At 39.8% G+C, this 22,406-nt stretch overlaps 1 protein-coding gene across 1 annotated transcript; it reads right to left on the reverse strand.

The window, feature by feature from the left end:
- Positions 1–13,187: 13,187 nt before the first annotated feature.
- LOC112492612 (small ribosomal subunit protein uS7m) lies at positions 13,188–13,633 on the reverse strand. The gene is given in 2 exon segments (XM_060818752.1): positions 13,188–13,234; positions 13,237–13,633. Coding segments are annotated over 2 exon segments (444 nt in total).
- Between the last annotated feature and the right edge of the window lie 8,773 nt (positions 13,634–22,406).

Raw genomic sequence — 22,406 nt, forward strand, 5'->3', positions numbered from 1 at the left:
ATGGCTAGCCTCCTACCTAAGGATTGAAGCTCTTGGCTTTCTGGTTTGTCTTCGCCTTGAGTTGTTTTAACCTAAGGGAAAGGGAATTGATAAAAAAGAAAGCCTGCCGATTAGAACGGGGTCGCAAGTCTGATCTGCCGTATAATTAAAGGAATTATCGGGATCACTCACGGAACACTTGTTTACAAAAGATAATTCTAAATTGTTTCACTGTAAACTTGAGTGCAGCAAAAGTAGTAGCCGGCTCGGGATATCAGGGCGGAGATCAAGGTACCACAAAACCTTTTAAAGGACCTATTCTACTCCATTTTTTCTAGTAGTTTATCTAAGGTCAGTTGCTTTTTCCATCTTTTAAAGGGTGCTTTTATTACCAATTCGCCATTCTCGTTAATAGCCGTCACAAGGCCTAGCACCATAATTTTACGAGGATGATTCTTATCAAGAATACCGTAAGTTGCTTCTAACTTTTGATACGAACCTAGGACGACCTGCTCCTAAACCCGTATTATATTAGCCCGGATCTTAATTAAGTTCAAGTTCTAATGGAATTGACCTCAACCCCTAACTAACCTGTGGTTAGAAACCTTGGTATAATGTAAACGCCACAATAGGGGATGGAAAACCTATTGATAAGTTAAGCTAAAACAACCAATTCTCTAGTGGTGTTTTAGGTGTTCTCAAAGAACAAAGAGATAATTAATCTCACAAGTACTTTCTCAATCAAATCCAGGTTGTATTCTTATTGAAAATAAGCCTTTAAATAGGCTTTGAAAGAAACAAAATAAACCCTAAAAACCCTAGGAAAAACTGGCCACACAATGAAGAGTTCTAGCTTGACCGAATCTTTCCTTTTCCTAATCTAATTAATTAATTCCCTTATTTTCAATTAGGAGTTAATTAATTTACAAACAAAATAATAAAATAAAAACTTTCCTAAACTTATTTGTTCAATAAGTAAATAAATACAAATCCAAAATTAAAGATAGTTTCCTAAAACAAAAAAGTAAAAACAAATTAGGAAACTAAGTATGGTAATTTTCGGCTAGGTTGATAATGACCCGTCTTTGACCTAATTGGACTCCAAATCAGCTTCAATAGTCTTTATGGAATGCCAAATAAGCTTATTATGAATTTTCTCATGTTTCCCTTGCTTAGAAATATGAGAAAAGGCTAATACAGTAAAATACAATAATGCTAGCAAAGAATACAGCAAATTTTGGCCTTTCTTCCCCTTGTGCGCAAACCACTACGTTGTTCGGCTTTGAAGCTGCTTTGGCTGGTTTCTATGACTCATCCACCATATGAATTTAATCTATAAGAATGGGGATCCAATTTATACAACCACACTTTCATACTGGCACTAAAAACATCACCCGGGCCCGTTTTGGCTTCTATTGCTTGTATGAGTAAAACAGGCCTTGGTTCTTTAGATATGGACAACCCCTCTTGATTATGACTTATTCCTTGGATAAAGATAGCAAGATTGTCCTTGAACTTCTTGTCTTGGGCTCTAGTGGTCGGCCCCACCTTCATCTGTATTGGATCAACACCCCAGTGGGTTGTCGGTTGAACGATCTCGGGTGGATTTGCATCATTCCCCTCCTCTTGAAAAGGATTTGCCCTCAAATGAAAGTCATCACCTGCAGCAAAAGGAGACAAATCAGCAACATTGAATGTAGCACTCATGTTATACTCACCTGGTAAATCAAGCTTGTAGGCATTCTTGTTATTCGGCTCCAAAACTTGAAAAGATCCGTCCACATGCGGCATAGGCGTGGACTTTTTTTGTTCGGGGAACCTCTTCTTTCTTGAATGCAGCCAAACTAAATCTCCTGAGTCAAACACTATCACAACAAATACTAGAAATACAAGTTCATCACAATTCTTAATATTAGTAAATAATATCTCCCAAATTTTTAAATTTTCACTAAGTAAAGCTTTTAATAATGCAGGTAAAGTTCTATACAAGAAAAGCATTTTTAAATTAATGTCTTTATAATTCATAAACAGCAATGGTTTCTTACCCAGGATAGCCTTATTAACATTCCCAAAACTCAAAAATGTTTTTTTTACTTTTTCTTTCTTTTTCTTTCTTTTCCTTTCTCTCTTTCGGACACACTCTTTTTATCATCACTTCCGGCTTTTTCTCTTAATTTTTCTCTTTCGGTTTTATCTTTGTCTTTCCCCTCACCATTGAGTTTAGAATACTTACCTTGGACAGCAAGTTCGGTCTTGACCTCATGTGATACGAACCTAGGACGACCTGCTCCTAAACCCGTATTATATTAGCCCGGATCTTTAATTAAGTTCAAGTTCTAATGGAATGGACCTCAACCCCTAACCAACCTGTGGTTAGAAACCTTGGTATAATGTAGATGCCACAATAGGGGATGAAAAACCTATTGATAAGTCAAGCTAAAACAACCAATTCTCTAATGGTGTTTTAGGTGTTCTCAAAGAACAAAGAGATAATTAATCTCACAAGTATTTTCTTAATCAAATCAAAGTTTTAAAAGTTTTTTATTAATGAAAAATAAGCCTTTAAATAGGCTTTGAAAGAAACAAAATAAACCCTAAAAACCCTAGGAAAAACCGGCCACTCAATGAAGAATTCTACCTTGGCCGAAACTTTCCTTTTCCTAATCTAATTTGGATTAATTAATTCCTTTATTTTGAATTAGGAATTAATTAATTTACAAAGAAAATAATAAAATAATAACTTTCCTAATCTTATTTGTCCAGAAAATAAATAAATAGAAACTAAAAATAATGGTAGTTTCCTAAAACGAAAAGTAGAATAAAATTAGGAAACTAAAATACTAGCTTTTTGACTACATTGACTTTGACCAATTCTTTGACCCAAGTGAGCTCCAAATCAGCTTCAATATGCTTTGTAGGATGCCAAATAAGCTTATTGTGAAGTTCCTCACGTTGCCCTTGCTTGGAAGTAAGAGAAAAGGCTAATACAGTAAAATACATTAAAGCCCGCGAAGAATACAGCAAATCCGGCCTTTCCTTCTCCTTGTGCACAAACCTCCTTGTTGGTCGGCTTTGAAGCTACTTTGGCTGGTTTCTATGACTCATCCTCCATATAAATTAAAACCATAAAGATGGGGTTCCAATTCATACAACCCGGCCTCTTTATTGTTACCAAAAAGTCACCCGACCCCGTTTTGGCTTCTATTGCTTGTATGAGTAAAACAGGCCTTTGTTCTTTAGATATGTCCAACCCCTCTTGACTATGACTTATTCCTTGTATGAAGACAGCAAGATTGTCCTTGAACTTCTTGGCTTGGGCCCTAGTGATCGGCCCCACCTTCATTTGTAATGGGTCAGCACCCCAGCGGGTTGTTGGTCGAGCTGTCTCGGGTGGATTCGCATCATTCCCCTCCTCTTGAAAAGGATTTGTCCTCAAATCGAAAGCATCACCTGCAGCAAAAGGAGATAAATCAGCAACATTAAAGGAAGCACTAACATTATACTCACCCGGTAGATCAAGCTTGTAAGCATTGTCGTTTATCCTCTCCAAAACTTGAAAAGGTCCATCACCCCTCGGCATGAGTTTTGATTTCCTTTGTTCGGGGAATCTTTCTTTCCTTAAATGCAGCCACACCCAATCTCCAGGTTCAAACACCATTGATTTTCGGCCTTGATTAGCCACCCTTGCATATTGCTCGGTCCTCCTCTCAATGTTTGCTCGGGTTTTCTCATGAATCTGCTTTACAAAATCAGCTTTTTGTTTTCCATCTAGATTAGCACGCTCACTTAAAGGCAAAGGTGTTAAATCTAATGGAGTCAAAGGATTAAAACCATAAACAATTTCAAATGGAGTAAATTTAGTTGCTGAATGTAAAGACCTATTATATGCAAATTCAACATGTGGCAAACATTCTTCCCAAGTCCTTAAATTTCTACTAATTAATGCTCTCAACAATGCAGACAAGGTTCTATTTACTACTTCGGTTTGTCCATCAGTTTGTGGATGACAAGTAGTTGAAAATAAAAGCTTAGTACCTAATTTAGCCCACAATGTTTTCCAAAAATAGCTTAAGAACTTAGCATCCCTATCCGACACAATAGTTTTTGGCATTCCATGCAATCTCACAATTTCCTTGAAAAATAAATTAGCAATGTTGGATGCATCATCAGTTTTATTACATGCAATAAAATGTGCCATCTTAGAAAACCTATCTACTACAACAAATATTGAATCCTTACCTGTCCTTGACCTAGGCAACCCAAGAATAAAATCCATAGACAAATCTATCCAAGGATAGGTAGGAATCGGCAAAGGCTTATACAATCCATGCGGTTTCAATGTTGATTTTGTTTTTCGGCACTTCACACATCTTTCACAAATTCTCTCAACATCTCTCCTCATGTTAGGCCAATAGAAATGTTCTTGCATCAAGGATAAAGTCTTTAAAATACCAAAATGACCCATTAAACCACCCCCATGTCCTTCCCGAACCAATAATTCCCTTATACTACAATTAGGCACACAAAGTTTGTTTTCCTTAAACAAATATCCCTCAAATATGTAAAATTTATTAAATCCATGTTTCAAACAGGTTCTAAAAATTTCTCCAAAGTCACTATCATGCTCATAAAGTTGATTAACTTTGATTCCTGCAGCACTTACTACAAAACCTAGAAACACAAGCTCTTCTTTGCAAAAGTCACATTTTTTAATGTTAGCAAATAATCTTTCCTTTCTAAGAACTTGCAAAACTTGCCTAAGTTGATCCACATGGTCATCTAAATTTCGGCTATATATTAAAATGTCATCAAAATAAACAACCTCAAATTTACCAATAAATGGACGCATTACATGATTCATAAGCCTCATGAAAGTACTAGGTGCATTGGATAATCCAAAAGGCATAACTAACCATTCATACAGTCCATATTTAGTTTTGAATGCGGTTTTCCATTCATCACCTTCTTTCATCCTAATTTGGTGATAACCACTCCTAAGATCAATTTTTGTAAACATGCAAGCACCATGCAATTCATCAAGCATATCATCTAATCTAGGAATGGGATGTCTATATTTGATGGTAATATTATTTATAGCTCTACAATCAACACACATTCTCCAAGAACCATCCTTTTTAGGTACCAACAAAACAGGAACAGCACATGGACTTAAACTCTCACGAATATATCCTTTATCAAGCAAATCACTTACCTGTTTTTGCAGCTCCTTTGTTTCTTCGGGATTGCTCCTATAAGCTGGTCTATTTGGTATGGCAGCCCCTGGAACAAAGTCAATTTGATGTTCTATCCCTCGAATAGGTGGTAGTCCACTTGGAATTTCACTTGGGAAGACATCTCCAAATTCCTTCAAAAGAGAAATCATTGAACTTGGCAATTCAAGTTCTTCAAAATTAGTTTGATCATTAAAATAATTTTCTTTGTAAAGCATGACCAGCAAAGGTTTCTTACACTCAATAACCTTATTAATATCCCCTAAACTCAAATAAAAATTCTGGTTTTTCCTCTCTTTTCTTTCTTTTCTTTTTCCTTCCTCGGTTTGGCTCTCATTGGCAGAAATTTCCAGTTTTTTTATGCTCTCGGGTTTGCTCTCTTTTCTCACCTCTCTCTCGGCTTTTTCTTGGTCTTTCCACTCAATATGAACCTTAGAACCCTTACCTTGGTCAGCAACCTCAATCTTACCTTCTTGAAGGGATGGTGAAGCCGTTGGTGCCATGCTTGCTTTTTCCTTGAGCTTTTCGGCTTCTCTCCTTTGTTGCATTTGTAATTGGTCCTTGTAAACCTCTTTAGGAGATAATGGTTCCAGCTTGATCTTCTTCCCTTTAAACCTGAAAACAATACTATTTTCTCGACCAAAATGAGTAGCATCTTTATCAAATTGCCATGGTCTACCTAATAGTATATGTCCAGCAATCATAGGTACAATATCACATAAAACTACATCCTCATATCTACCTATATTAAATTTTACTTTGGCTTGTTTGTTTACTTTCATCTCACCACTATCATTAAGCCATTGTAATCTATAAGGTTCTGGATGTTTAATTGTTTTCAAGCCTAATTTATCAACTACAAGATTACTTATCACATTAGTACAACTCCCACTATCTATAATCATGCTACAAATTTTACCTTGTATTTCGCATCGAGTGTGGAAGATGTTTTCTCTTTGTATCTGCTCTTCATCTTTGTAGACAGCAAGTACTCTCCTTGAAACCAAGCTCAACTCGGCTTTAGATGTATCTACAGGTTCGGTTTCATCTTCATTACATTCCTCCTCTTGCTCGGTTTCAGTGCCACTTTCTTCACTTGCGGATTCCAGCTCACCATCACCCTTTAATACCATGATTCTTCTATTTGGGCAGTGGCTGGATATGTGTCCTCTTCCTTGGCACTTAAAACAAATTATTTCTCTAGATTTTTGAGGTTTAGGATCAGATTTTATCTCACCTCTAAGTGCTTGGACAGATTCGGTCTTGACCTCCTTTCTTGCCCGGTTGGTTGATTCTTCTCCTAATTTCGGCCTCAACTTGTTTTCATAAGTGGAATTGTTTTTCCAGCCACTTGAACTTGTCCTTCCACTGCTAGAAACTCCTCCAAACCGTGTACTAACAGCCCTCCTCTTGAATTGGTTCTCAAGTTTAATGGCTACATGCAACATCTCCTCCAATTCCAAGTATTGTTGTAATTCAAGTTGGTTGGCAATGTCACGGTTTAACCCTCCAAGAAATCTTGCCATTGTTGCCTCTCTATCCTCCCTCATGTTTAACCTCATCATTAACATCTCCATCTCTTTGTAATAATCCTCCACAGACCTACTTCCTTGAGACAAAGATTGAAGCCTTTGATGCAGCAACCTTTGGTAATGGGATGGCACAAACCGCTTCCTCATGACTCCTTTCATTTGTCGCCATGTTGTAATTAAGTCTTCACCAACCCTCCTTCGGGTGCTTTGCTCATTTATCCACCATTGGAGTGCATAATGGCCAAACTCCATTGCTGCCATCTTCACCTTCTTACCTTCCGAATAGTTGTGGCAGTAAAAAATCATCTCCATTTTCTCTTCCCATTCCAAATAAGCTTCAGGATCACTTTTACCCATAAAAGGTGGGATATTAACCTTGATATTTCCCAAATCTTCATCTATATCCTCCCTCCTATATCTCCCACGGCCAGCTCTATCTTGGACAGCAAAGGTTTCGTCCATACCTTCCTCAAAGTCACCGTCCAATGGCTCCTCATCAAATTCCTCTCTCGGCCTCTCGCGACCTCCTCGTCCTCGGCCTCGTCCTCCATGGAATTCTTGCCTATTTCTTGTATTCGGCCTTCCTTATGAGGCTTCTAATCTTCCCACTCTTTGGTTTACATGCTCAAATTGAGCACTCATCCGCTGTATTGATTCCAAAATAGTTCTCAAGTCCACTTGGTCTCCATTCCCGGTAGCTCGGGCATCGCCATGGAATGCTACGGACTCTTCCTCATTGATCCTCAAAGGTGGATCTCCTTTTCTTATTCTAGAATCTGCCATGTTAGTAAAATAATTCAAAAATAAAATGAATCCTCACAATATTCACTCCCTCACGTGTTTCACTCAAACAAGGTCTCAACACTCGTGTTTGCTCACTAGTTTCGGCTTTTACCCTCTTTTAAGCTCACACACTCTTGCCTTTTTCCACTCAATGAATTATCTCAAAGTTCTAATTAAAACACCCACAAAACAGCAATTAGATCACTAGTATGTTTTAATTAAACTTATCAACAAAACAGTAGCAAAAAGTAGGCAATACCGAAAGAATCCAATAAATCCTAATTTTTCGGCTTTCTAGACAAGAAAACACAAAATAATGGGAAAACATTGGAATTTTTGAAAACTGCACCAGATGGTAGTAGATTGTGAGTTCAAGAATAAAATTCCAGAAAAAGAAATTCAAATACGAACAAGAATCAAAGAGAACAAAAATATAGAAAAGTGTTGGTTGTTGTTCTTGTAATTCAAGTTTTGTATCAATTCCTTTAACTAATTTTAATCCAAAAAATTTAAACACCCAAAATCCAAATATCCAGCAGCAAAAATAATTCCCCAGCAACTCAAATATTGAATAAATAATCAAAAACCAGCAGCTTCAACAAATTTCCAGCAAACAAATCAAACTCCAACAAACCGAAATATTTTTCTGTTTTTTTTTTTTTTTATTCGGCTTTACCTCTTTTGTTTTTTTTTTTTTCACTCACAGAACATAAACAACTGCAGTACCAAGAATAATTACCAAAATTGCAATCCCAACTCCAAAACAAATACCAAACCCGTGACCTCCAAATACACACAATTGTGCAGTTTTTTTTTTTTTTTTTTAAATGTTGCGGCAAAACTCTTTCTTTTTTTTTTCTTGTTTTTTTTTTTTTGAATATATGAATGCAAATATTAAAGGCTAAAACAGCAAAGAAAGATCAACAAAAACCAAATTAACAAGAACAATGATAAAAGACAACCAACAAACTAGGAAACAAAAATACGATAAAACTAGGAAACCTAATTCAACTAAGAATGAATTTTTTTTTTTTTTTAAGGAGATGCTGAACGTGTATGGGATAGATGCAACCTTAACCTAATGCTAAAATTGCAGAATAACATAAAAACAAATAAAGCAAATAAAGATAGATCAAACCTGAACAAAATTTAGCTCTGATACCGAATGATACGAACCTAGGACGACCTGCTCCTAAACCCATATTATATTAGCCCGGATCTTTAATTAAGTTCAAGTTCTAATGGAATGGACCTCAACCCCTAACCAACCTGTGGTTAGAAACCTTGGTATAATGTAGACGCCACAATAGGGGATGGAAAACCTATTGATAAGTCAAGCTAAAACAACCAATTCTCTAATGGTGTTTTAGGTGTTCTCAAAGAACAAAGAGATAATTAATCTCACAAGTATTTTCTTAATCAAATCAAAGTTTTAAAAGTTTTTATTAATGAAAAATAAGCCTTTAAATAGGCTTTGAAAGAAACAAAATAAACCCTAAAAACCCTAGGAAAAACCGGCCACTCAATGAAGAATTCTACCTTGGCCGAAACTTTCCTTTTCCTAATCTAATTTGGATTAATTAATTCCTTTATTTTGAATTAGGAATTAATTAATTTACAAAGAAAATAATAAAATAATAACTTTCCTAATCTTATTTGACCAGAAAATAAATAAATAGAAACTAAAAATAATGGTAGTTTCCTAAAACAAAAAGTAGAATAAAATTAGGAAACTAAAATACTAGCTTTTTGACTACATTGACTTTGACCAATTCTTTGACCCAAGTGAGCTCCAAATCAGCTTCAATATGCTTTGTAGGATTCCAAATAAGCTTATTGTGAAGTTCCTCACGTTGCCCTTGCTTGGAAGTAAGAGAAAAGGCTAATACAGTAAAATACAGTAAAGCCCACGAAGAATACAGCAAATCCGGCCTTTCCTTCTCCTTGTGCGCAAACCTCCTTGTTGGTCGGCTTTGAAGCTGCTTTGGCTGGTTTCTATGACTCATCCTCCATATAAATTAAACCCATAAAGATGGGGTTCCAATTCATACAACCCGGCCTCTTTATTGTTACCAAAAACATCACCCGACCCCGTTTTGGCTTCTATTGCTTGTATGAGTAAAACAGGCCTTTGTTCTTTAGATATGGCCAACCCCTCTTGACTATGACTTATTCCTTGTATGAAGACAGCAAGATTGTCCTTGAACTTCTTGGCTTGGGCCCTAGTGATCGGCCCCACCTTCATTTGTAATGGGTCAGCACCCCAGCGGGTTGTTGGTCGAGCTGTCTCGGGTGGATTCGCATCATCATGGGTAGGTGGTGTAACCATTGGTGCCATACTAGCCTTCTCTTTGAGCTTCTCAGCTTCCCTCCTTTATTGCATTTGAAGTTGGTCTCTAAATACCTCCTTTGGAGTTAATGGCTCCAGATTGACCTTCTTCCCATTAAATTTAAATACAATGGAATTCTCTCTCCATAGTGTATGGCATTCTTATCAAATCCCCATGGCCTCCCCAATAAAATATGACTAGCATGCATAGGTACAATATCACAAAATACATCATCCACATATTTATCTACACTAGATTTTACCTTGGCTTGTTTATTCACTTTTATTTCACCACTATCATTAAGCCATTGTAATCTATAAGGTTTTGGATGTTTAATAGTTTTTAAGCCTAATTTATTAACTATAGTGTTACTAATTACATTTGTACAACTTCCACTATCAATAAGCATACTAGAAATCTTACATTGAATTTCATCCTCATCTTTGTATGCAGCAAGTACTCTCCTAGAAACTAAGTTTAATTCAACATTGGATGCTTGCAAGGTTTCAGGTTCATCCGCCAAGTCCTCCTCCTCTTGCTTGGCTTCATCCTCACTTTCTTCACTTTCCAATTCTAGCTCGCCATTGAACTTTAACACCATGATTCTTCTATTCGGGCATTGGCTAGCGATGTGTCCTTGTCCCTGGCACTTAAAACAAATAATTTCTCTAGATCTTGAAGGTTTAGGACAAGATTTTACCTCATGTTTAGGTGCTTGGACAGATTCAGCTTTGGGCTCCCTTTTTGGCCGAATGGAGCTTTCTTCTCCTAGTTTTGGTTTTTATCTTGCTTCAAAGGTGGGTTTAGGAGCAGGTCATCCTAGGTTCGTATCATATTACATTTACTCACCTGGACCTCCTTCTGTAAAAGTCGAGCTTTCCCCTCCGTACACTCCTTTTTATGTATATGGAGACCCCATATCTACTACCTACTCAATATCTCATCTCCCCTCTTTGGCTTATGATATAGAGCTGGTTTATTTGATACTGCTCCTTTAAATGAAATGCTTTCAATATCCTATTCTCATAAGAGTGCTTGACAGAGATAGGGTAGCCTGTACCCTTTCTCCCAAGGGCTGAAGTGCAAGATAACTCCCAAGATAAGGCCCATATGGGCTTGCCGGAGGAGTAGAATTTTCGTAGGGAGAATGGAACTATGAACTCCTCGGAGAATCCTAAGTAAGGAGCAAATGAACTTAACCTTTCAAACTTTGCTTTCTCACTGGCTTGAGAGAGTCAAGCTTTATAATGGTGTCAAAAGGTGGAGCAAACCTTATTTATAGTACAAGAAAAGGATAGGAACTTAAAGAGAGACTGCAGCAAGAAACCTTATTTGATTGGCTAGACCGTATTACCTCGCTTCGCTTCAAAAGAAACTCCCTTGCAAATGCATAAAGGGCTTTCAGATAATAAAAAAACTCTTACCATATTATACTGCTATAAGGAGGAAGAAAAGGAGCTACTACTAGAGAAATGACCTCGGACTGAGACGAGTTTGGAACTGAGCTATTGCCCACAATGGGACCGATCGTAATAAAGGTATTAAAAAAACTAAAAGCACTCCCTTGAAAAAAAGGAAGGCATAAATTAGTAGATTAGATATTCCAAATAAGGAAACAAGTAAATACTACAAGCTCTTTAGCTAGGTAATCGTATCATAAATGGATAGGTCTTAACTCCCAATTGTTATTGTTGCTAAGCCTTCACCCCAATCCCTATGATATTGGTAGCGAGAAAAAGACTTCTACGGCTACTCGGGGATATCTAAAGACTTTTAGGAAGAAATCTAATAGCTTTAAAATAACACAGTCCTGGCATTAGAACGTTACACCATTAGCACTTACGGGGCGAAACATTAAAAAGACATATCTTGACAGGCTTCCTTCTTCACATAATGGATTCCCTAAGGGACTTGCCTAAAGCACTGTGCTTTGCTGTAAAGATTTTAAAAGAAAAGGAATTCCTCGGAGCTAGTACTGAAACTAGAAAGTACTAATATGATGCCAATACAAAAGAAATATAGGGTGGACACTTCTTAAAGACCTTAGCAAGAGCTTGCCACTGCTTATGGATGGTAAACCACTGGTTACACATGTTACACATGGGCAATTGCTGTACTGACCTTCCTTTCCACTTACTAGAATCTGTCTTGAATAACTCACAATAAACCTAAGATTCCGAGGAGGAATTATATATATACAATAGCTTCCTTCGATTTCGAAAGGGTTATCAGGATAGCCAAAGAAAACCAATCTCAAAGGGAAGAAATCTATCATCTTTATGTCTTGCTGACTTGCTAGCTAGCCCTAGCTTCCTAGAAAAACTACAGCTTGCCCTGAGCTTGATAATGGTATAGCCGGAGAGAACAGCATATTGAATTGAAGAATTTTTCCTCTACATTAAAAAACTCCCTAAAGTACTTAGCTTGCTTATTGAGAATGAGCTTACACTCTTGAAAACAAGCTAGCTCACAGAATGCGCTAATCTTATGATTTCAACTGGAGTGCCCGAGCAACTCAAGACCAAGCAAAGGGATAATGAACCTGTCATGGGGTTCATTGCAAGGTGGCGAGCCCCCACTTTTGCCTGTCCCCAGAAATTTACTCAGCAAGAGCTCCTCAAGATGTGCATGAACAACTTTAGGTGTGAGTTGTCATCTCCTGCCCTAAACCTTTAAGGGATTCAACAACTTGTGCACTAAAACTCACGATGTGGAAGTACATCTTAGCAAACAACGGCGTCCTGTGAAGTACTTGAAGTTCGTTCCATTACCTTATTAACAATAAAGTAGACAAACCACTCTCTTTCTCGATTATAAAAGTGGACTTCTTTTTCAAAGCCTATATGCGTATGCGGAAAATGAGAGTCCTTACTTTTCTTTCTCTTGCCTTGACATAATTCGGGGCTCTCAGATCCGTTCAGTTCTCTCTCTCTCTACCTCTTCTTTTTTACCTAACTTCAAAATCTTTTATGCCCAGCCATACTAACATGGGAAACCTAGCTTCCCTCCCTTTGAAGTGCATTTGTCAGATCAGCTCCCCAAGTCACTAGAAAGAGGGTGAAAGGCCCACTACTTCCTCATTCATGGCCTATTTTTTTGATTGATCCCGCCATTCAACTGGTGGCAAAAGAGAAGTCATACGAAGAAAGGTTCTTTCATACAATGCATAACGGGTCAGCCTCCTATGGATTCCTCCAACTCAATGAATGAAGGGAGGAGTATGAGAAACACCGGCTTTCTATATAAAGATTCAAACAAAAAGAAAAAGGTTCAAACCATATCTTACTGTATAATCTAACTGAATAAGGAAGAGCTTTTTATGTGGTCTCACTTTACCACCATCTGAAATGTACGAAACTTAGATTGGTGGAAGCAGTCTATGAAGATTCTCCCTTTTCTTACGTGCAATTCCCCTCTTTTGGTAAGCATCCAGTATCTCAGCAAATGAACATTTCTCTAAGCTTATCCTGTAGCTTATACGTCATTTGAAAGTAGCTTCAAGGATCCAATAAATAGCTAAGGTTTGTTGACAAACCCTGGCTACAATCCCAGGAACATCATAAATAGTACTTGCTACTCCCACTTTTTCCACTTCGCATATGGGCTTTATATTCTCTATGGTGTCTACCATAAGTTTGATTACATCGAGTTCAATTTGAGTTAGGCGATGAAAAGTTTGATAAACAATAGCATGAACTCTCTTTCTTTTACCTTCTTTCATGCGAAAGTTGACCAACTTCTTGATCAATTGTTTTTTCCCACCATCCAAGCCCCCCATATAGCTGAGAATTTCTAAACAATTGGAAGCCGCTTTCGATGACAAGACCGAAAAATTTATATTACGTGATCGTTACTGTCCATCTTTATCAGCCAACTCCCCTTTTTCCATCTTTCCTTTCAGAGTTTACCACTCTTCATAGCTTCTTAAACTTTTTTTAGGGTCTCACTCCCTGAGAAAAAGAGTTTAAACTCTCGTATCATACGGCTCCATGCTGGAATCGGGACCTCCCATTTCCTTTGACAATTGGGTCCTCAAACCTCCCACTTGGTAAGCAGTTTCTTTTCATTCATTCATTGATTAATTCAAGGTAACTATTGCTTGCTTACAAGTCCAAGCGCTAGCAGTAGAAGCTAGTCACCAGAAGCGAACTTCCGGGCCGAGGAGGAGCCAAAAAATGTGAGCACCCCTGCTAAATCAACAAGCGAGAAACTTTGAGAAAGAAGCACCTCTACTAATATTATATTATAATATAAGGTAAGGCGCCTTAGCCTATCTATAGTAAGGGGCTTTTTCTTACTTGTTAGCGCTTTAGTTTTCAATAAGGACATTTAGGCTTTACTAATAGAATATATAGGGCTTTTCTCGCTTGTTTAGTATTGCTTTGGCTTCGCTGTTCGTATCTTACTAGCGCGGTGCGGAAGCTACTGCAACTAAAAGAAAATGAATGAAGGAAGAAGGTATTTGCATTAGAATAACTACAAAGGAATTCTAGGCTGACTACAAGACTACGACTACAATACAAGTCATGAGCGATAGCGAAGCCAAACCGGATAGGCTTTTTTATGTCGAAAGCCTCAAAACTAGCTATCTTATAGTAGACAACTAACGTAAGCCTACTCAACTAATCTCATAAGTAAACGCCTGTTCGCATTGCAACTAATAGACTACTACTACTAGACTAGACTAGTAGTTGAGTGCTCTTTGTTTTCAGGATCTTGACTGGGTTCGAGCTTCCCAAGCTCTGTGTTGTTGGGGAACTCTGCAAGGGTTTTACCACCTTCTTGATTGACTATATTTGAGTCTTTGGAGTACTTTGGGATTATATTCTGCACCAAGGATTTATGCTTATGGGCTAGGGTGAATATTGCAGACCAGCAGATTTGGTGGTCGACAATCGTTCGGACTTGGTAAAGGTTGTAGGGACACCTGTAGTAGGATAGAGGACTTATCGCAATGCCCGCGGACCAATTTACTATGTCTCCATCGCTGACATTCATTAAACAGGCCATGTGGATTGGCTAGGGTCTTCTTCAGCTAATGATACCTCAATCCCAAAGCCTTCAGAGTATCTTGTTGATAGGCGCCTCTTCTATCTGTATGGGGAATTCACTGCTGAAAGATCCTGCCTAGTGTCCTTCTCCTTTCGACATGCGGGAGTATACAATGACAACTTTCGGACATTGATGCTAGATCGTGAGACTGCCTGTTGAACATCTGATGGCACGTTGCTTTGACCTGAGCTATGTAACAACTAGATCCCCTTTGAACCTTGCTGAATGTGCTTGACGGTCCCCCATAATATGCTCACTTGGGGACCTCTTACTCCAGCTATTCCAAGAGTCTCCGCTAGTTGAACCTCATCCTGTAGACTTCCTGTTTCGCTCATCCCCTTCGTTAGCTATTGGATCGAGATACTATTACCTAGGTTCCTATACTTGGAATGGATGGCGGAGCATAGGTGGCAAGTAGTTATATGGATAAGGTGCTTTACCCATAGATGCTTCTCCAGCTCTTGCAAGAATTGTATGGGAGTCATCCTCGGAGGGACTTCCGAATGACTGTATCGAGAAATTCTACCAGAATCCGTGCAGCTATTGCTGTTGATCTAGTAGATCCTACCAAAAGGTTTAGGCTGAATTGTAGGAAGTGGGCGATACATAACAAATCCTTATTAAGTAATGGGTTTTTAAGGGGGCCAGCTTACGGGCCAGGTGTCTCTCTGACTTGATAACTAGTATCGCCACCCCGCCTAACTCTATCAGTGGGCCCTTTCTTTCGCAATACTTAATAAGGTCTTTCATGGCCCAATTATTATTACAGTGTCCTCTACCAAAGAATTCGGCCTTCGGGGTCAACCCGGCAGCTTCTATGAGGAAGGCGGCGCAAAGGAGGCTCGAGGGCTTGTTAAGGAAGGCGGCAAGGGCATACGAAGGGGGGGTGTGCCACGACAAAACAAGGGAATGAAAGGCCACTTTGCGTTGAAGACTCTTTATGCTCCCCACAATGATGGCTCTATTGTCTTGGGGAGCGTTGAAGCTTGCTTCTTCTCCAAAGTTTTCTTAGTCATCAATATGACCTATCCTTAATAGAACTGATCTGATTCTCTAAAAAATCAAAATTTTGTACTTCTGGCTGAACCGAGGTCTTTTTTTTAGGTGGGCATTCTGAGGATGTATTTCATCAGCCAGGCACCCACCATAATATTGATTTGTTGAATACCGTGCCCATTTGTATTGCTACAATCATGCTTACCGATATGCAACTGACTAAAAGGATATAGGGCTGGGCAGGATGGCTTTGCTTAAGACCGGAATGCTACCCTCACTCGAACTCCATAACTAAACTCAAATCATTGCTCATTCTCGCTCATCTTTGCTAGCCCATGCTTGCTATAACAATATCTTTGCGTACTAGACTTGTTTGTCTAAAAGAAGAAAAGATGCACAAGCCACTCTTTCTCTTATATATACTATTTAAAGATAGTGATTTGAATTCCTATCCCCTGCCTATGCGCTTGCCTTTACTACCTGCCCTTACTTGTCTGCCTTAAACTACTACACTTGCGCATACTTTTTCTTGCTCCATCCAGAAGATAGCTTGAACTAGCATTGTGACTACAGATATATAGCCATGGAAGTATGCCCAAGCTGGAGAGGAGAGAAAAAAAAATGGATAGGCTTTCTACCAATGATCGGAAACCAGAAAGGGGAATAGAGAGATGAGCCTTAAACGGTCAGGCCAATTACGATCGATTTGCTAAACATTCTAGATTCAATATGAGCTGCTAAAAGAAGGAAGGGTGATAAAGAGAGGTGGAAGGAAGATAGCTTATAATGCATTACCAGAAGGAGTGCTACAAGCACTAATAGCTAGAGGACCTAGAATTCTAGAACTAGAGTCAGTGATTGCGCCATAACAGAGTGCTAGAAGGTTGGAGAGATATTTATTAATGAAATTCATAAGGATTGGGATTGCACTTATGCTTGCTGCCAACCTTGAACTTGAAGTGGATCTCCTATCTATATTCGATAGTTTGGAGAGGACTGATGGCTGATTGCTGAAGAGAAATTGTCATTGAAAATGATTCCTTCGCTTAAGAACTAGACTTAAGTGATTGTGCCTACCAGTCAAGACAGGAATATGGGATGCCTCTTGATCGAAGCACTAACCCCCCTTCTCTAATGCGCATATTGAGACTGAGCTTGCATTTGACCTAAGCCTATCGCCTGCCTCCAACTACCTTTCTATTCCACCTGCCGTGAACCCCTATTTACCTTCCTTCCTTTTAGAGAGTGCCTTACTCATAAGTAATATACTGCTTAGATTTAAGGGAGATATCTTTCATAAAAGTAAATTGCATTTATTTATTGAATTCAAAGAAGAGTGCACCAATGAAAGAGATAGAAGAGTGGTATGACAGAGCTCAACAAAGGAAGGAGCTTGTAAAACTAACCAAGGGATGCCATTAAGCAAGAAAGAAAAGGGCAGGACTAGCAAGTAAGAATCCTACAAAATCTTCGAGATTAAGAGCGCCAAAGCTAGAAGCGACAACCATTAAGTGGACAATTTCCATCCATTTGCTATCTCGTTTGCTACCTTAGGTCATAATTATGCAATTGGCTCAGTTGGAGTTCTGATTATAGCTGCAACCTATCTCATATTGGGGAGAATAAAAGTCTACCACCCTCGATCAAACTCGAAATTTCATAAGAGAAGAAATCTCATAGCTTAGAAAAGAAAGGAGAAATCATTTTGATTCGAGGTGGATCCTTTTTTTTCTTTGCCTTTACGAGTTAAGTAAACAAATGAACAAGCTTTCTCGTTATTTTATTTAAGGTTAACACACTCTAATGACAATGTGTCTGTTCACGTCAGGAATAAAGGTTTTTGATGTAGTTGCTTGTAGTTTTCCTTTTTGAATCGAGATTGGGTTGATGTTAAGTGTACCGCTCCATGGGTACAAGACCGAAAAGAATGCATTGGATGGATGCCTGGGCATTAAGAAGGAAGGACGCTTTTAGAGGGGAAAGGCCATGAGGAGATACCGTCTGTGATCCATGGATCTCCGATCTGGAAACCGTATCCAAACTCCATGTCTAGTCTGTGCTCCTTGAACTTTTAAAACTTAGCGAACTGAAACATCTGAGTAGCTAAAGGAAGGGAAATCAACTGAGACCCCGTTAGTAGCGGTGAGCGAGAGTAGATTGGGGGCTTGAAGAAAAACAAACATGAAGCTTTGTTCCTCATCAAAGTGTTCACTTCTTTTTCACGAGGTTTCATTCGATTTGTTGTGGATAGGGTGATGGAAAACCAGCAATCCCCTTTACTGAAGATTCTATTAGTAAAGGGCATAGTGAACTGTAATTATGAAAAGGTTGGAAGATCTGGCCAAAGAAAGTGATAGCCTTGTAGATTCGTTCCCATGGTTCGATCCTTCCTAGTAAAATGAGGCATGGTCAAATTCTAATCGCTTTTACGTGAGAAAGGGGGACCACCCTCTAAGCCTAAGTATTCCTCAATGACCGATAGCATACAAGTATCGTGAGGGAAAGGTGAGAAGAACCCTATTTAGGGAGTGCAATAGAGAACCTAAGATTCGATGCAAACAATCAGTCGAAGGAGCGAAGCTTAGAGCCTTAACTTGAGATTCTATTAGTAAAGCACACTCACTCTAACGGTGTACCTTTTGCATGATGGGTCAGTGAGAAAATGGGAACAGCAGCTTAAGCCATTAGTTGTAGTGCTATCCAGAGGTGGAATCTTCTAGTTTTTCCTGTTTGACCCACAACCGACTGATCTAGCCATGAGCAGGTTGAAGAGAGCTCTAACAGACCTTGGAGGAACGAGCCCATGTATGTGGCAAATATGGGGATGACTTATGGCTAGGGGTGAAAGGCCAACCAAGATCGGATATAGCTGGTTTTTCGCGAAATCTATTTCAGTAGAGCGTATGACGTTAATGGCCTGACGTAGAGCACTCAATAGGCTAGGGTGGCCCCATTTCCCCTTACCAACCCCAGGGAAACTCCAAATATAGGCCTAGATCGTTTGTACAAACAGACTTTTGGGGTGCTAAGATCCAAAGTTGAGACAGAAACAGCCCAGATCATATGCTAAGCTCCCTAAGCAATCACTTAGTTGAAAAGGAAGTGATCGAGCGATGACAACCAGGAGGTGGGCTTGGAAGTAGCCATCCTTTGAAGAAAGCATAATAGCTCACTGGTCTAGCTCCATGGCACCGAAAATGCATCAGGGCTCAAGTGATTCACCGAAGCGACTAGACCTTGAAAGCTACTTTTTCAAGTGTCAGTGGTGGAACGTTCTGTCAATCGGGGAAGGTTTTTGGTGACAACACCTGAAGATATCAGAAGTGAGAATACTGACATGAGTAATGAGAAATCCTGTGGAAAACATGGTCACCTGCCAGTGGAAGGCTTTCTGTGTTCAGTCAATCTACGCAGAGTGAATTAGTCCCTAAGGAACCCCGAAAGGGCCACTATCCGATGGGTACACGAAAGTGATGAAGTTGCTTTGACTACAGAATCATGCCTATCCATTGGAGCGAATTGGATGATCGGGTCGAGGGTTACCCCCTCTTCCCCTCACTCTCCTTTCCCTAATATGAACCTTGAGTCATCAAAGCCTTTCTAACTCAGCTTGGCATGGTCACCCCACGCGACTGGCACTTCAAAAAGTGAAACTCTCATCGTAGTTTGTTTGGTGACCTAAGGTAAGGGGCCTTTACTCTTTTGGTTAGAGTAGGGGTTGCGAGAGAGCAAAGCGTACCGACCTGCCATAGTCGTGAGTCTTTTATAGTCACGAATGTTCTCATAGTCAACAAGATTGAAACTTCCAGGAAAAAACTTCAAATTGACTGTACCCTAAACCAACACATGTGAACAATTAGAGTATACTAGGGTGTTGGGAGAACCATGTCGAAGAAACTCGGCAAAATGACCCCGTAACTTCAAGAGAAGGGGTGCTGTCCTATCTTTTGATTAGGAAAATGGCACATACCAGGGGGTAGCGACTGTTTGTTAAAAATATAGAACTCTGCTAAGTGGTAACACGATGTATAGAGTCTGACACCTGCCCGGTGCTAGAAGGTCGGAAGGAGAAATGTCATAAGCTTTAAATGGAAGCCCCGATAAACGGCGGTAGCAACTCTAATTGTCCTAAGGTAGCAAAATTCCTTGTCGCATAAGTAGCGACCTCCAGGAATGGTGTAACAACTGCCCCGTTGTCTCCAACATGGACCCAGTGAAATTGAATTCTCCATGAAGATGCAGAGTACCAACAGCTAGATGGTAAGACCCTATGCACCTTAACTATAGCGTCGTAGTGACAACCTTGATCAAATGTGTAGGATAGGTGGGAGGTGGTGACACACAATGACCAATCCTGAAAGACCACTCTTTTGTCTAAGGATGCCTAACCACTGCACCGATAATTCGGGGAGGGGGGGTGGGACACTACGAGGTGGGTAGTTTATCTAGGGTGGATGCCTCCTAAAGAGTAACAAAGGTGTGCAAAGGTAGGCTCAAGTTAAGATTCTTCTCGTGAGCATAATGGTATAAGACTGCCTAACTGTGAGACGAACTGGTTAAACAGAGATGAAATTTGGCCATAATGATCTGGGAGTCCCATGTGGAAGGGCTCTCGCTCAACTGATAAGCCGGGGATAACAGATTGATAACTCCAAAAAGCTCTTATCGACGGAGTCGTTTGGCACCTCGATGTCGACTCATCACATCCTAGGGTTGAAGAAGGTCCCAAGGGTTTGGTTGTTCGTCGATTCAAGTGGTGCGTGAGTTGGTTTAGAACATCGTGAAACAGTTCGGTTCCTATCTACTGTTGGTGTCAAAAAGAGAACTGTGAGGAGCCAACCCTGGTACGAGAGGACTGGATTGGGCCGACCTATGGTGTACCGGTTGTTATGCCAATAATAGTGCCGGGCAACTAAGTTGATATGGAAGAACTGCTATGCCGTGGGAAATCCTTCTCTATACAAGTTCTTAGACGAGGTTTTTGAATAGAACTTCGATAGGCGAGAGGTGTAAGCACCGCAAGGTGTGAAGCGATCTCGTACTAAACAAAACTACTTTCACTTTCCATAACCAAAATGAAAGTCAACCTATTCCTGCAATTGCAGTCAATCTAGCTACCTCTTTAGTTGTGACCCCCTACTTGCTCAATTGCAATTACTACCATAAGAAAGTAGTCCCTTTCTCTAAGGGGGCTTATGCACTCCACAACTTTCTTATGTTATGGGGTCTTGAAGACTCAATTTAGCTACCAACCCTAGTCAGCAAGCTGAAATGGCCCTTTCTCCTTTGCATAATAATAAGGTAAGCTTCATAGCTCCAACCCAGACAAGGGGCCTTGGCCTAGCTTACTAAGCGCTGGTTCTATCACGGCCAAGCAACCAAAGCTGGGGACTAGGTGGGAATAGTGAAAGAAAGAGAAGGGGAAGAAGTGGGGTAGAGGAATTGGTCGACTCGTCACGCCCATGACCTAAAGATTGCAGGTTCGAATCCTGTCCCTTCCTATGGAACATTGTTCATCGGGATAAAAGGTTGGTCCCAACCTGTCCACCAACGTCATTGCATGAAGATGGACACTGGCTTGGGGGCGGGCGCCTATCCAACATATAATCGATACAACTGGTATATCAGATTCATACTATGAAGAACCATTCCACCCTTTTATCATAGTGTCTCTAAAATGGCAGAGAGTTTTTGAAAACTGTCACATGTATAATGGGTTTCGTCATTTATTGACAAACGATTCCATGCTTTTATTACTCTCTTGCCTTGTGTCGGTACTCCTTTTTTCTGGGTGTCAACTTTCTTTGTAAAATACTATATCTTCTTATTTTTATCCCCCTCATCATTGCATCTTCAGATTCTTCTGACTCTGAGGAAGAGGGGACGGCCTCCAATTCCGCTATGGACGTATATCGAGGCCCGTTTCTTGCTCAAAAACCTGATGGGAGTGAGCTGATGGCGGCTGTGCATCCGTTCCTTAGGTAAAGAGAGACAAATCTTCTTGAGAATCCCACATATCAAGAACGTACGGCACCACAACATCCGTTCCAATCTTCCTCTTCAACTTCTTCGGAGAGCGTTCATTCCTCTTTGATAGGGGAAGAGGGGGCCCCTAATCCTTCAAGTGGGGCAGAGGCTGAAGTCGCGGGTGCTCCAATTCTCGCCTTTAGGGTAGCACATCACAATGAAGAGGCGGACTTATCTATCCGCATAAATAGACTGGAGGGCTGCTGGGTTATCTCATAGTGGAACGACAAGAGCCGAGCAGCTATCTTCACAAAGTTAAAGAAAGTTTCACTTCCACCGCTGAGGAGGGGGAATCAGAGTATCTCGTATTTCTCAAATTTGAGAAATTTGAACTCTTGGTTCACGAAGATAAACAAGTCATGCAAGATCTATTATTTGACTTTCTTTTGAAGGAGCCAAATTTGGGTGAACTTGTTGAAATTTCTCCTTCACGGGACAAGAACATTCGAGAGGAGGCCTATGACTTCTTGGAGGAA

The sequence above is a fragment of the Ziziphus jujuba genome, chromosome 7, assembly GCF_031755915.1.
Source record: "Ziziphus jujuba cultivar Dongzao chromosome 7, ASM3175591v1".
In the NCBI taxonomy this organism is placed as follows: domain Eukaryota; kingdom Viridiplantae; phylum Streptophyta; class Magnoliopsida; order Rosales; family Rhamnaceae; genus Ziziphus; species Ziziphus jujuba.